The sequence below is a fragment of the Rousettus aegyptiacus genome, unplaced genomic scaffold (assembly GCF_014176215.1).
Source record: "Rousettus aegyptiacus isolate mRouAeg1 unplaced genomic scaffold, mRouAeg1.p scaffold_m13_p_13, whole genome shotgun sequence".
NCBI classification, from domain to species: Eukaryota; Metazoa; Chordata; class Mammalia; order Chiroptera; family Pteropodidae; genus Rousettus; species Rousettus aegyptiacus.
Window position 1 is genome coordinate 50087483 of NW_023416288.1, and position 15178 is coordinate 50102660.

Below are 15178 nucleotides of genomic sequence, written 5' to 3' on the forward strand. Positions count from 1 at the left end.
TTTATTGGAGAAAAATGCCTATGAAAGGTTAAAGGAGGAGGAAGCAGGGTTTTGCAGACAAAGTCTCAGACCAAGATGCAGATCCAACATCCATGAATCCAAAGAGAAGAGGAAGCCAGTCTGGGTAGCAGAAACAATGCGATGCAGCTCTGACAAAGTTTCGGCCAACTGAACAAAGGGTTGTAGAGCAAACATTGCCTGTTAGAGGAGCCCTGTGCAGGGCAGAAACGGCCAGGCCCTAGGACCCCACCTTCTCACTTGCTGGCTTAAGGCTGCCCAAGAAAAATGTGGCCTTAGCTTGAAGGCCAAGGCATTTCCTGGAGGTCGGAATAACTGGAACTGTCAGTTGACTGCACTCCTTGAAGTTAAATGGTAAGTTCTTGAACAGAGATCTGAGTGGCTTAACTCCACAGCTGCCATGGATGACAAAAAGCCTATCTTTCTCAGGCTGGGCTCTGGGCGATGGTAGTGGATGGGCTGGTGTCTTCCTTGAAAATCCCAACCCACAGCTATTATGCCATGGAGGTTGGGATTCAAATTTACATTACCCACAGGGCTGATAAATGGTCTTTAAAATTGGACTTGGGCCAATGATAGCACTTGAGGTTTCTAGCTGAAGGGAATTCAAAAACAGGAGGAACTATCCCACAATCCAGACCACAAACCTGGCTACAAACCTGGCTAAATATAAGCTCACAGTCGCGACTGCTAAACCCGCAAGGAAATAAATAGTCCATCATTAGAACACAACATACAGCAGAATCAAAAATCCAAGAACTTGAATTCATGTAAAGATCATCCAAATTAGGGCATAACGTGAACAGTTTTATAAGCTTTAAAACAGGGCAGAAAGTGGGAGAAGAAGCATGGAAAAGGCATGGTAAATAGAAATCACCAAACCTTTAAAAAAATCAACACACTATTAGAAAGATTTGGGAGGGAGAGGACAAAATTTCTAAATATATATATTGTCATTGAAATTTAAAAAACTCAATGGACTGGTTAAATAGCAGCCCTAGACACAGCTGAAAAGACATGAAAGATGAGGAAAGTACACGGATCGAAGGACAGATAAAATGATGGATGGAAACATGTCGAGAGAATAAGCTAGAAACTCCTACTACATCTAATCAGATTTTCTCATCCAGAAAGACAATTAGTAAACTGGAGAAGAAATATTTCTAAAAGAATGGCTGAAAATCTTCAGGAATTATGAAAGACAAAAATGAAGTCTCAAGAGAAAAAGACAAATTGACATCACAGGAAAAGCTTTTAGATTGACAATAGACTCTTCTATGGTAAAAACAGAGGCCAGAAGAGATGGACTAACACCTACAAAATGGTGAGGGGAAAATAACTGTCAACCTCGATTTTATACCCTGATCAACTGTCATACATGAACACAACCAAATAAAAGTGTTTTTGGAAAATAACTGAGAATGTACCATTCATAGACCATCACTGAAAAACCACTGAGGACTATACTTTGGGAAGAAGAAACTTGAACCCAGTAAGAAGGCAAAGGAGGTAAGGAGAGGTGAGCAAAAAAAAATTAGTAGACGTGGGTAAATCTTAATGTGTGTTGACTTTCTAAGACAATAATAAGGACAAATCTGGGAGACACAAAATGAGATGGAACTACAAAGCCAGAAGGCAATAATATGTAAGAAGGATGGAACATGATTTCAATGAAAGCACCCTCTGGTCCTTGTGATTTCAAGAGAAGGGCAGAGAATCAATTTCATTTCAACTTTGTAACTCAAACATACATGTTTAAAATGTTCATCATAGTCACTACAGGAACAGAAGTAGAATGGGCTCCTAGCAGAGGGAGAAAAAATGAAAAACGATTAATCTAATAGAAAGTAGGGAAAGGGGGAAAGAAGCAAAGAAAATTCATGGTTAAGAAGGATCACAAAATAAGACGATAGAAAAGAATTCCAAATATATCCACCATAAATGGCAAGAAAATAAGCTCTTCAGTTGAAAGAAAATTGTCAGATTATAAAATTAAACAAAAAAATCCAGCTCTATGCTTTGAAGTTTTAGTGAGAAATATTAGGTCACGGTGATAGTTGCACAAAATAAACATAGCACTGACTTGTACACTTTAAATGGATGATTTATGCTATGTGAATTACATCTCAGTAAAGGTGCAGTTTATTAAAAGCCAAAAAAAAAAAAAATCCTAGATTAAAGACCTAACTGTGAAAAGATAAATTGTACAGGTTTTAGAATAAAATATTAAGGCACATAGCTAAGACACTGGAGTAGAGAAGAAAACGAACAAACAAAAAAGACGAAAAGTCCAAATCCTAAAAAGAAAAGTAGTAGATTTGATTATATTTAAATATAAATGTTGGTGCAACACCTCCCATGAAAAATGTTAAGAGAAGAGACAGATTGGGAGAAGATTTTTGCCATGTGCACAACCAACAGTGCATTATGCAGATTCCAACATTTAGAAACATAAAACGTAAACACCAGTATGAGGGTGGTGGATAACCTGTTGTAAGGTTAATGCACTGCAGGTGAAGTGGTATAATTTGTGGGAAGGAGGCTGTTAAAAATTGAAGATATATATTGTAAAAATATATTTAGGGCAGCCATTAAAAATGCAGTCTAATAAGTGGTGAAAATATAATTACTAAAAACCCCAAAGCAGGCAAAACAGTGGGGCAGGTATCATCGAATGCCTGAAACAGACAGAAACCTTGTAGTAAGATAGCAGACTTAACTGCAGTCATATCAGTAATTACATTAAGCGTTTGGTGGTAGGATTAATATCCAGAGTATGTTTTGCAAAAAACACCCATAAACCAATAAGAAAAAGACTTCACGACGGAAACATTGGCAATGGATGTGAAGAGGAAATTCACAGAGGAAGAAACCAAATACCTAGTAAATATGAGATGTTTAACTGCCTTCATCGGGGAAATACAAATACAGATATGCAGTAAAATGATTAACTACCATTTCACACTCATGGTGCTGGCAAAGGTTCTAAGTCCATTATCAGTGAGCGTTGGTGAAGATGTGAAAACAGGACCCCCTGCACTGCCGCTGGTGGTATCACTGGGCACCAGCTCCGGCGAGCAGTTTGGCGAGCCTCGGGAAGATGGAGGCACTCCTGTTGCCGTGTTCTGTGTCTCCTACAGCACACAGTGACACGTGTAGATGTTCCTGGCAGCAGGTCTGTTTTCATTCCCCTCGGGAATGGAAAGTAAACTGGAGTTTTCACTTATTTAATGAAATACTATATAGTAGTTAAAATGAATGAACCAGATATGCTTGTTCAAATACGGCTATATCTCAAAAACGATAAGAAAAAAAAAGTTCCAACAGGTTATGTGCTGAATTACATCACTCACGTAAAATTTTAAAACACCAAAACTAGTGGAATGCACTGTTTACCGATAGATGGTAAGAAAGGCAGCAAGAGAAGGGGGAACTCTAACCTCTGGGAAGGGGTGGGGGGAGGACTGGATGGCACTGGCTTTATGTCTCTCCAGAACTTTCCATTTTTATAGAGAGGTCTGAGCCGACAGCATCCTGAGTCCTGCTCCTCTTGCCTTCCCTGCAGCTCCACCCCCGACCTCCCTGGGGTCCCATTAGGTGAACAGATATATTCCACTTCTGCCCCCACCCCCCTTTTAAGTTAGTTCCAGTTGGCTTTTCCTCGTTTGTAACCTGATTAGGAGGCCTGCCTGATTTTTTTTTTTTTTTCATTTCACTTCCAGTTCGTGCCCCCTTCTAGGTAGGTACGCCATGAATATGTAAGTGAACCTGTCCAGGAAAAGGGGTCCCAACTCCAGGGTCCACCGTGGCTTCTGGGCTCTCTCTCACGGTTAGAAAAGAGCATTCACACAAGGGGCCGAAACTGCAACTCGGGGTAAACAAGCCACTTCCCACTCGGCCTCAGTTTCCTCCCAAATGACGGGTCTGGCCCCCTCCAGCCCCAGCACTCTATGATTCTCGGAATTCGGTCCCTTCAGGTCGCAAACAACACTCGGGCATTTCACAAAAGCACCCAACCCCCTTGCTACCCTTGGAACCCCAGCCCGCTTCCCTGGAACCCTATCTGCACAGAGCTGGTCACATGAACTCGGGCTCGCTTTGGTGTGACGGGTGTCTTAGATCCCTTTGTGAGCGCAGGTTTGAAAGGGAACGGCCGGGTTCTGGGTTTGAGGAGAGCAGGGGATCCGGCGGGGGGAAGGCTGTCGGAGCCAATCAAGCCGCCTCCAGACCCCACCACGTCGCCTGGGCTGCGCGCTGTTATTTCTCCTCGGCGCTCCCGCCTCCGGGTCTCGTCCTAGGGTGCCCGGGCAGGCGAAGACCCCAGGTGAGAGGCCCCGGGGTCCCGGAGGGTGGGAGGCCCGGGCGGTTCGGCCCGGGCTGCACGACGGGCTGGCCCGGGGCTCAGGGCGTGTCCGTCGCCGCCTGGCTGCTCGCTCGACACTGTTCGCTCCTACCGGCTGTAGATGGAGCTGTCTGGGTTCCTGCAGCCTCCGACGAGCCTCGGAGTGTTTCTCTTTAAACGGCCTGAGAGGGACATGCCTCCCAGGATGCAGTTTGTATCAACATGGCAGCTGCGGTGCAGCTCCCCTGCTGAAGAGGCGCCGGGACGGCAGCGCAGCTCGCAGCCGGGGCCGGAGCCGGGGTCGCAGCCGCGGCCGCAGAGGGGCCGCGCGCGGACCGGGGGCCGGTGCTGAGGGCCGGGGCCCAGCTCGCGGCCGGGGCGCAGCCTGCCGGGCCGCCCGCACCGCCGCGCGCCCCGCTCCGACGCCGCCGCCGGGCTCGGCCGCTCCGTCCCCGCCCGCCCCGCGCGCCCCGAGCACACCGGGCCCGACGGCCGCGCGAGCCCGCGCGGGGAAGCCAGGCCGGGCGGGCGGCGCCTGCGGAGAGGCCGAGGGCCGGCCTGCGTGGGGCCGCGCGGCGGCGGCGGCGGCGGCGACTCGGGGCCGGGCCGGACCGCGCAGGGCCATGGCCGAGGCGGTGAGGGCGGCCCGCGCACGCACGGACGCGCGGACTCGGGGCCCCGGGGACGGCCTGCGCGTCCCGGGCTCGGCGGCCCGGCCTGGGGTGTCGGTAAGGGACAAAAACGCTGCGACGTTGGGGGGTGGGGGCGGGGAGGGCTCGCGCGCCCCTGAACCGGAGGGGGGGGGGCTGCGGGACGGGAGCCGCGCCGCGGAGCCGGCCGCCGTCCGGGCGAGGCGGCGGGGACGCGCCGGGCCTGGCACGCACGCGGGCGGGCGGTGGGCGCCCCGGGCGGCGCGCCTCGCTCCCTGCGGCGCCGGCGCCGCGTCCGTCGGGGTTGCCGCCGCACGTTTTCCGCAGAGCTCGGCCCCGCGGAGCCTCCCGCCGGCCGGAGCGCGGCGCTGACGCGGCTCTCCCCATTTCGCAGAGCCTCGACACTGAGGCGCGGACACCTGGCGGCGACCTGCTCTGCCTGCCCCAAGGTCACGTAGCGAGCCATTTGTGGCGCGGCGCCCGCGTCCCCAGAAATGCCTGCCTCCCGGGCCGCGGGCCTGGACGGGGAGGGGGCGGCCTTGGCGGCGGCCTCTCTCGGGTTAGGGGCCTGGGACCGGTGCGCGGCGGACGCGGCCCGTCGGGGGTTGGGGGGCGGGCGGCGGCGGCGGCCGGATGGGAGGCCCGGCAGCGCCCAGCCCCGCGCCTCTGCCGTGGGGAGCAGGTGACCCTCGGGCTCGGGCGTCTCGGCCTCCAGTCTCGGCACCTGGAGGGCCCCAGGCCAAACTCTCAGTGTGCAGCCGGATGGGGGTCTGGGGAGCGAGCCCCTAAGGGCTTGGGGGCCGATGGGCCTCTTCAGAGAGCCGTTCTTATAAATCAGTCTTAAAATCTTCCCGCAGACCTGCTCTTGGAGATGCAGCAGCCATGCTGGGAGGATTGCTGCATGGGAGCCAGTGTCTCTGAGCCTCAGTTTCCTATTGTGTACAGGAAGGGGTCGGGGTGTAGGATATTAGGCTTTCTAAAGAGCTTTCTAGTTCTTAAAAAAAAATAATAATGAAATTGTTAGAAAGATAAAATGAAGGTTTTTAAATGTCTTCCTCCAGGCTTAGGTCTGCAGGGCGCTATATAATGCTGGGTGAACCACACTGGGTCATGCAAGAAAATGGCACAGCTTTCTTTATAAGTCAGATGTGTATGGTTAACGTAGTTTTTTGCTAATATGGCATGAATCCTGGAGACTCCATCTACTTAGGATTCATGGGGTAGGAAGGGACAGTTAAATGTTATAAAATGCAGTTCAGAAAAATTCTACACCCCCCCACCCCCCACCCCCCCACACAGATGGAGAATACAAGCTTATTAATGTTAGATATATACAGCTCTATTCCTCTTTTTAGCCATTTCTTTCTGCTTAGGGTAAAACCGAGGCATTGTAAAATGGTAGCAAGGGGCTTTTATTTTGGTGCGGGGGAGGGGACATGGCCCCGTGGCCCCTCGTTTCTCCATAGTCCTCTAAATCCGGAAGTGGAGAGAGACATTCTAATAATGGAGAGCAAAGAAATGGCATTTTCCTTTAGAGCTCTGATTAGACTGGTTGGTTAAGATGTCTTGCTCTGCTGGCTTTATTTACTGTACTGAAGCTTGTTTTCATTGTTTTGGTTAAACCCCCTGTATTACTCAGGGAGACTAACTTGGCCTGAGGGGATTTTTCCCTTCTTCCTACTAGTTGTAGGCAAATATCCTAATCCCCTCTGAGGATGGGGCCATAATGTGTCTATTGTGTCACATTTTGCCAGTCACTTTCCCTGTGTCTGAGGCTCCTATCCCAGAGGAAGTCCAGTCTTGCCCTCACCTGTGAGGAGTTGAGAGGTAGATTAGTTGTTCACAAGCCTTCAGGTTTTGGGGTCTCTGAATCCCTTGAAAGTGTTTGCAGAATTTTGTGTATGTGACCACGTACGTTTTTTTGAGGGGGAGAAGCCATTTGCTTTAATTAGGTTTTCAGAGGGAACCCTGACCCCAGTTTTAAATGGAAATGTCTTCACAGGCAGGCCTTCCAACTCCCCCATGAGAGAACCTCCCACAGATCTTTGTTTAATCTCCAAGGCTCTGGATTTTAGAGGTAAAAAGGGTTCAGAGCACCGACCAGCTGCCTCAGTTGACAGCTGAGGCCTGCAGGTGACCTACAGTGTGAGCTGAAACCAGGGCCCTGGTGCCAGAGCCGTGTGACCTTGGGCAGTTACTTAGCCTCTCCAGGCCTCAATGTCTTCGTGTGCTAAGTGTGGGCAATAACTCTAGAAGTCCCTGTTTCAAAGGGTTATGTGAGCATGAGATAACTCTTTAAAATGCTTAACATAGTACATGGCACAGAATAAATGCCAAATAATTGTTAGTATCATCCCACTAATTAGCTCTGAATTTGCCAAAACAAGGTCTTAAACCTTCAATCCTTGGTTTAAAAATGTAATGCTGCTTCAGTTAAGAGACCCATAAGTGAGTGAATGAAGAAATGAATGAATGGATGTGTTAGAAGATACAGTAGGTTTAGATGATCCTTGGTAAATGATTGGAGAAACTTCATTATTTACCCTAATTTTTTTCTCATAACTCAACAGTCTATACTGTTGAAGCAGACATTTATTGAGCACATACTATATTCCAGACTGGACACCAGAGATATGTTAATTTTCAAACAAAGGCAATGAGATTTCAGTTACTTTAAACATCACTTGTGTATGGTGCTTAGTGATTGGCATCCAGTGAATCCACTGAAGATCTGTGGTGAGGAAGTGGACAGGCATTGTTATAGGAGGGATTCTAGTCAGTTCCAACAAACTGTTGATTGTCTGGATAGGGAAATACAGAACTAGTCACTTGGAAGATCTTGGCTCCATGTCCCCGAGGACATAAGAATTCTCTCAGCGTGGATGTGTGAAGGTGGGGGACAGGGAGAGTGTGACTAATTGAAATCCCGAAAGGAATCAATCCTTATTTTGCTTCTAGTCCCCACCAGTCTTGATTCAAGTCACAAAACTGAGTGACTTTGGCTCTGTTTCCGGGCCTCCTTCCTCCTCATTCCCCAGCTCACGAGCCATAGGGTTCCTCCCTATGTCAAGGTCAACCCATAGTGTAAAAAAACTCTTTTAGGAACTTTATTGATGTCAACCATTCAGCTTTTATCAGAGTATGTAAAACTTAGGATCATTGTGTATCCTCGCTGTTGAACACAGTGAAGGAAAGAACATAGGCACCATGACTGCCTGATAATTTGAGTAGAAGCAGCAGGGCTGGATGTCAAGTTCACCTGTAAGGTAAGTCGGCCGAGGGCACCCGCCCCGCCAGTGATCACCTCCCACCTTGCCGGCACTCTCAGGATAGGGACAATGCCTGGCATCGACAAAATTGTGCTGTTTTTCAGTTTATTTAATGCTCAGTGCTCAAAGAGCTCAGCGAGGTAGGAGGTGTGTCCGATAATCATCCTCATTTTATGGATGAAGACCGAGAACAGAGAGGTTGAATAACCGGGCCAAGGTGACACAGGCCGTAATAGATGTAGGCAGGCCTAAGAGCCAGGTGTTCTAATTCAAGGCCAGGACCCCTTCTCCTCTCTGACCCTGCGACTCATGAGATGGTTCCTGTGGAACGTGTATTATGAAAAAGGAGGTGTTCTGTAAAGAGCAGAAGGGGCGTAGCCAACTTTTACTTGTTAACAATAGTTTTATAATTGACGTCTGAATCAGCGCTAGGGTCTCAAGAAAAGATTCGTGTCCATGGAATATACCTGGTGGCTGCCGACGCCCTTTTGATGTGGGCGCTTGTCTTTGGCATTTATTTCGCCAGCCGGAGACGGTGGCCTTCAATTCTGCCCTTTCCTTCAACACAGGCCCAGCAGCTGGACATGGAGACTCAGCGCTCATCGCCTCTGGCATTCCCCAGTGTTCTGCCGGAAGAACCCCAGCGACAGGGCCCTGCCGGTCTCCCCCGAGACACTCTGTTCCAGTCCCGCGTTCTTCCCCCCAAAGAAATTCCTCCTCTGAATCCCACCATTCCCCGGCAAGGCTCCCTACCCCACACTCCCAAGCAAGAGACCTCGGGCCGGATGCCACACGTGTCCCAGAAGGGACCCTCACTCCAGTACCCTGCTGCCCCTGAGCAAGAGACGCAGCGCCAGGGCCCCCTGACTTCCCAGGAGGAGACCCAGTATCCACCCCCAGCCGGTGCTGATCAGGAAGTCTCCCATCTCTCTCGGTCCACCCGTCAAGAAGCCCCACCCCGCTCCCCTGAAGTTCCTGAGAAAGATCCCCTCACCCTCTCCCCCACAGTTCCCGAGACCAACATGGACCCCCTGCTCCAGAACCCAGTTTCCCAAAAGGACACCCCCTTCCAGGTCTCTTCTGCAGCCCAGAAGGACACGCCACTGCCGACGGCGGAGATCACCCGCTTGGCCGTGTGGGCTGCAGTCCAGGCGGTGGAGAGGAAACTGGAGGCCCAGGCCATGCGGCTGCTGACGCTGGAGGGACGGACGGGGACAAATGAGAAGAAGATAGCCGACTGCGAGAAGACAGCCGTGGAGTTCGCAAACCATCTGGAGAGCAAGTGGGTTGTGCTGGGCACGCTGCTGCAGGAGTACGGGCTGCTGCAGAGGCGGCTGGAGAACATGGAGAACCTGCTGAAGAACAGAAATTTCTGGATCCTGCGGCTGCCCCCGGGCAGCAATGGAGAAGTTCCCAAGGTAACCCCATCCCAACTGGGGATCCCAAGGAGTAATCTCAATTGGGATGTATTTCAGGAACTTAGTTTTTGATATAGAAGAAGGGGAAAGCGATGGGCAGAAAGGAAAAACATTTAGCGGCGATGCCTAGTTGCCAGCATCGTTTCACAAAGAACGGGACAGCCCCGGTCACGTTATTTCTCCTGCCGATAAAAGCGTAGGTTAAGAGATTGGAGAAATGTTCTAGTGGTCGGATTGTCAATTGAGAAGGGCATTCAGCCTAGGATGTCTAAAAGGACAAGGAGGCAAAGCGCAGGCCAAGGGACAGAAGCGTCCAGGCTTTACCGTCAGGTACCCGGGCGCGTGGATCAGCGGTTCACCGTTGGTGCAGGGAGAGCTCGGAATAGTGTGGGGCTCTGTCCGGCTCAATGTCTTTATCACCTGACTTATAAATCACGTTAATGCCGGTAAAAATGTGATTTCAAGAGGGATCCTAAAAAAAACTATAGAGAACAGTTAGGTTTTAATGTCCCAAGATTCTGAAAGACCTTGAACGTGGACCAGATTTCCTCCCGTCCCCTTGTGCTGCTGCGCCTTGCACAGCCTCGTGCAGGAAGCAGCTCGGGCCGTATCCTCCAGGCCGGCGCTTCCCCAGTTTTATTGTGTGCGCGAGTCGCCTGGGGATCTTAACTAAATGCAGAATCTGAGTTAGTGGATCGCGGGTGGGGCCCGAGAGTCTGCATTTCTAGCAGGTTCCCTGGCGGTGCTATCGCTGCTGGTCTACACACCATGCTTTGTAGCCGCGAGGATTATCCCGTTAGAGAGGAAAAGGACCAGACTTCTAAGAGAGGCCCTTGGTGACACCCCAGAACTGCGCCTTAGGGCTTTCCCACTCCCGTCCTAGGAAGAGGTGTTCGAGCCAGGCCAGGGGGTCGGGGCCGTTCATTGCCTTGGGATTCGGCAGCTGAAGGCCTGTGACTGCCCTCCAGTTGGTCCCAGCTGAGTTCGTCGTGTGTTTTCAGGTCCCTGTCACGTTCGATGACGTCGCCGTCCATTTCTCGGAGCAGGAGTGGGGTAACCTGTCCGAGTGGCAGAAGGAGCTCTACAAGAATGTGATGAGGGGCAACTACGAGTCTCTGGTTTCCATGGGTAAGGAGGCTTTCCATGCAGCACACGTAATCCTCCTCTAGTCCTCGGGCCTCTGCGAGGGAGCGAGGACAGACGCGGGCACGCCTGCCGTCCTGCTCAGGTGGCTGAACACGTGTCATGTGTTGAGGCCTTAATGGTCCCTGGGTTCCTGACCCCACTGTGCAGAGAGGAGCCTGTGACTCAGGGAGGTCCTAGGTCCCCACCGGGAAGTCACAATTTCACTAAGCGCTCTCTCACCTCAAACTCTGTGGAGTCTCGTTGTTTTCACTAGATAACAGCTTTTAAGGATGAAAACCTGGAATCACTATGGTTTTCTATGTATCCTTTTCTCTGATATGGGTCACTCTTTGGGCATACAAAAAGTTGAAATGTTGATTCTCTCTAGAATTGTTAAATTTATACACACCTATCTCTCCGTAAGGTAACTTCTCTTTTAAATTCGTCTCTCTCCTTTTAAAGTATCTACATAACCAAGAAAATTCAGCAACTTAGATTTATATAATAAAGAGCAGCTCCCACCCTCTGACCAGTACCGCTCCGCAGAGGTAGCCTCTGAACCCACTGGGCTGCGTGGTTTCTCATCTGTTTTTTTATGCGTGTGCAAACATACCCGCAGTGCATGTGCTCGTGCACACGCAGTTTGTGGTTTGCACAAAAGGGACCGTACGCTTATTTTACCTAATGGTGGGTCCCAGTCAGCCTTCCACGCCAGCACGCCCGGGCCTGCTTGGGAAGACGGACCGCTGGGCGTTTGGCGAGCAGCGGCCGGGCCCTGGTTCCTCACCGTTGCAGGGCCGCCATAAACGCCGCCGTGGCTCTGCGCTCACCTGAGCGCTTCAGCGGCACGGCCTCCCGGAAGCAGGTGCGCGGAGCAGGGGGCACACACTTCCAGTGTCACAGCCCGCGCTGCGACGCCCTCCCGAGGCTCTGTGCGCCTCTGCAGCAGTGTGAGCGGCCGCTCCTCCACGCCCTAGCCCGGTCGGTGCTCTTCTGTTTTAAAGATTTGTCTTTTCTGAGGGGTGATAATGACACCTTATCATTTTATTCTGTATTTCTTCGATGATTAGTGAACTTGTACCTCTTTTCCTATGTTTACTGGTCATTCGCATTTATGCTGTGAATTGCCTATTCACATCTTTGCTTTTTTATTCTTGATTGCAGAAGCTGTTTGTTTGTAATTATGGATATTAACCTTTTGCCTTACACACGACAAATGAGAGTGTAATAATATTTCCTCAGCTTTCTTCATCTTTTAACTTTATTTCCAAAGAACTTTAAACATTTTTTAATGCAAGGAAATCTATCAGTGTTCTGTGTTATGGCTTCTAGACTTTATCAGGATTAGTTTTTCACCTTGTAAAATTCCAGACGTCTCGTGCCTTTGTCATGAGAGGGTCGGCCACCTGGGAGCAACAGGAGCGGCAGGTGGCAAAGGGGCTGCTTTCCGCTGGCGACAGGCGGTGCCTCGCCGCCGGTCCCCGCAGGGAAGGACACAGAACGCGATTAACACGCACGTGTGTGCATGTGCACGCGCACAGGGGGCTCCAAGAACAGGGCCGTGAACTCGACCCATTTCTCTTCCAACCCGGCCGGCCCCGGGTCGGGGAACTGCCCCCGCTGTCACACCAACACAGGCGACGCCTTCGCGGCATCCAGTGCGACCTCACCCCACAGCGTATCTTCTTCTTTCCTTCCTCCTGCCCAGACTATGCGATTTCCAAGCCAGACCTCATGTCGCAGATGGAGCGCGGGGAGAGGCCGCCTATGCAGGAGCAGGAGGACTCGGAGGAGGGCGAGACGCCTGCAGATCCCAGTGCTGGTGAGTGGCTGCCGTGGCCCAGAGCTCTGCCTTCTAGGTCTTCAGCACGGGGCGTTACAGGCCAGCGTAAGCCCCGCACGGAGACCTTGGCCAGCCGTGTGCAGGAAGGAGGCTCGTCTGCGGGTGCCGGGCCTGCCGCAGGCCTCCGTGACGGCCCAGCCGATAAATAGGTATGCTGTTGGGGTCCTTGTCTCAGGGAGTTTTTGACATTGCTGAGTGTCACCACACTCTCTGTGGGAAACAAAACATTTGAAAGAAAGGCGGTCACTTGTCAGGGTGCCCGTGCATCCTGGAGCTCCCTGGAGAAGGGCCACGTCCCGGTCCTGCAGCCGGGCAGTGGAAGGATAGGGACAGACATGGACTTGACCCGAAGTGTCCTGCAATGTGCATAATATGCAGGACAGTGTGGAGACGAGGCTGTTAGGTGGCAGCAGCAGAGAAGTGCCAGGCAGGACTGGCCGCGGGCTCCAGTGCCGACCCCAGCGTCGGGCCACCTGCCCTTGAAGCCCGGCCTCTCTGCTCGCTAGCAGTGTGACTCTCAGTACTCAGCCTGTTTGGAGGCCTCATTCCTCGTCTATTAAATGGGATGGGTATTGATACCTAGGGCCTGCTGTGGTGACTGGAACGCAGCAACGGCCTGGTAAACACCCGCTGCCGCCATTCTGCGCGGGGCGTTGCCCCTTCCACGCTGGCCCCCGCAGCAGCCCGCATGCTTGCTCCGCGGTGCCATCGCGGTCTGTGGTCCGTTTCGGGAGCTCCTGGTCTGGAGCAGCCTTCAGACCTGCGTCGCTCACCTCGAAGGCCCTCCGTGAAGGCGGACCCTTTCCGTTTTAGCCTCGCATCACTGACGGTGATGGGGGATGATCCATCAGGACAACTCTGTGGGGCCAGCAGTCAGGTCTTGTTAAGGAGCCGTGTCATTGGTTCTGGGACCTGTAAACTGGCTCCAAGGACGAGGCCCAGAAACATGGATGCGAAGTCAACCCCATGGACTAAGAGTGGAGGCAGCTTATGGAAGAGACAGAATCCCATGGAAAAATCAGTGCTGGTGTCTTTCAGAGAAATCAGTGTCGTTACGTTCTAGAGATTTAAATCGAGGGGAAAAGCTGACCCTGAATTCATCTAGCAGACAAAAAAGATGGATTTAAAAGTGGATGAGAATTGGGGGTTAAGGGACAAAAAGTGGCACATGGCAGAGTGATCTTTTGCTTTGGGGAATGTAACTTTGTATCTGAATTGTTTGACCACATTCAATACGAAGGGCCAAGTGGGAATAGATTCAAAACAGAAGAAATAAGAAAGAAGGCAAAGAAAGAGACTGCGGGGGAGGTCACTGACGGTAAAGAACTAAGGTCCAGTCTGATGTCCCAGTGCGGTCTTGTGGGCCAGGTGCTGCCCTCCCAGCATCTTCCTAGAAGGGCTGGAATGGCAGCATCGCCAGCTCGTCACACCCTCGTCACAGACGGGCCTCCCCCAGAGTGGGGCCAGACTCGAACGGCAAGTAACCGCGCCCACCCTGCCCCGGGCTGGGTCCTGGCCCATGCACATCCACGGCCTGAGCCTCTGTGGGGGCGGTGGCCACCCAGGGGCCGCCTCAAATGGCTGGCACACGCCGTTTGTCCCTGTAACCTTCTCCAGCTACTTGGAGCCTGCACTGGGAGGGGGGACAGGAGAGGACATGCGAACCGCTGCTTCTTGGCCTCAGACTCGCGCCTCCGTGAGACCAGAGGCCCTGGGCTCTGGAGAGCAGGGCGGCTCTGCGCGCCTGCAGTCACTGCGCCCCGGACGTGCCAGTGGTGACCTGTCTGTCCACGTGTCCATGTGTCTTCTCCCTTACAAGGGCGGCTGCAAAGCCAGCCCTGGGCCAGACCCAACAGTGTGGTACCAAGGGGGAAAGTCTAGAAAATTGAGAATTTTCGTAGTTCTAAATAGACCCAATGTGGCAATTTTATTAACTGCCTAAGTAAATTCATTCACGAGACTGTGATCTGTGGTTTAGCTCCCTAAGGGTGAGGAGACCCAAGGATGGTTCAGATACTCAGCCTGGGGCTCCTGGCCGTGGCCCCGGAAGGGCGGCAGTGGAGGCCTGGAGGAGCCAGGCAACATTTCACCCCGCAAATTGGCAGAGCGTGAAACACGGGAAGGCATGGCCGAGATCCACGTTCTCATACGCTGTCTTTTTAGAAAGCAACTTAATATTTTCTATTCTTACTATGTTTTTCAAATATTTAAAATGTTTATGTACTCGACCTAATCGTTTCCTTTCTGAGAATCTATGGCCTGGGAAAGAATCCAAAGTGTGGATGAAGATGTACAAATATTACATTATGTTATGATAGGCTGTTACGCGGCCAGAAAAATCGTGTTTATGAAGTTCCTATACTGTAAATTTCACTTGTATCTCTATTATGTAGTTCATCAAATGTTGTTTGTACCAGGTACTGTGTTAACTACCAGAACACTCACATATGTAAAAATACGGGGTCACCCACTCTGATGAGCTGTGAAGACCAGCGTCCAGGGCAGTGAGAGTC

The 15178-nt window shown here is 51.5% G+C and overlaps 1 protein-coding gene across 2 annotated transcripts in view; it reads left to right on the plus strand.

Annotated features, from left to right (window-relative positions):
• Window positions 1-3996: 3996 nt before the first annotated feature.
• Window positions 3997-15178, plus strand: part of ZNF777 (zinc finger protein 777) — a 28251-nt gene continuing 17069 nt past the window's right edge. The window contains exons 1-4 of one of the 2 annotated variants that reach the window (XM_016125904.2): window positions 3997-4342; window positions 8849-9697; window positions 10699-10825; window positions 12531-12644. In XM_016125904.2, the coding sequence (XP_015981390.1) occupies window positions 4100-4342; window positions 8849-9697; window positions 10699-10825; window positions 12531-12644 (1333 nt within the window). In that variant the 5' untranslated portion in view covers window positions 3997-4099. Of the gene's footprint in view, window positions 4343-4795; window positions 5089-8848; window positions 9698-10698; window positions 10826-12530; window positions 12645-15178 lie in introns of those variants that run through there. The other variant, XM_016125905.2, reaches the window with a different exon arrangement.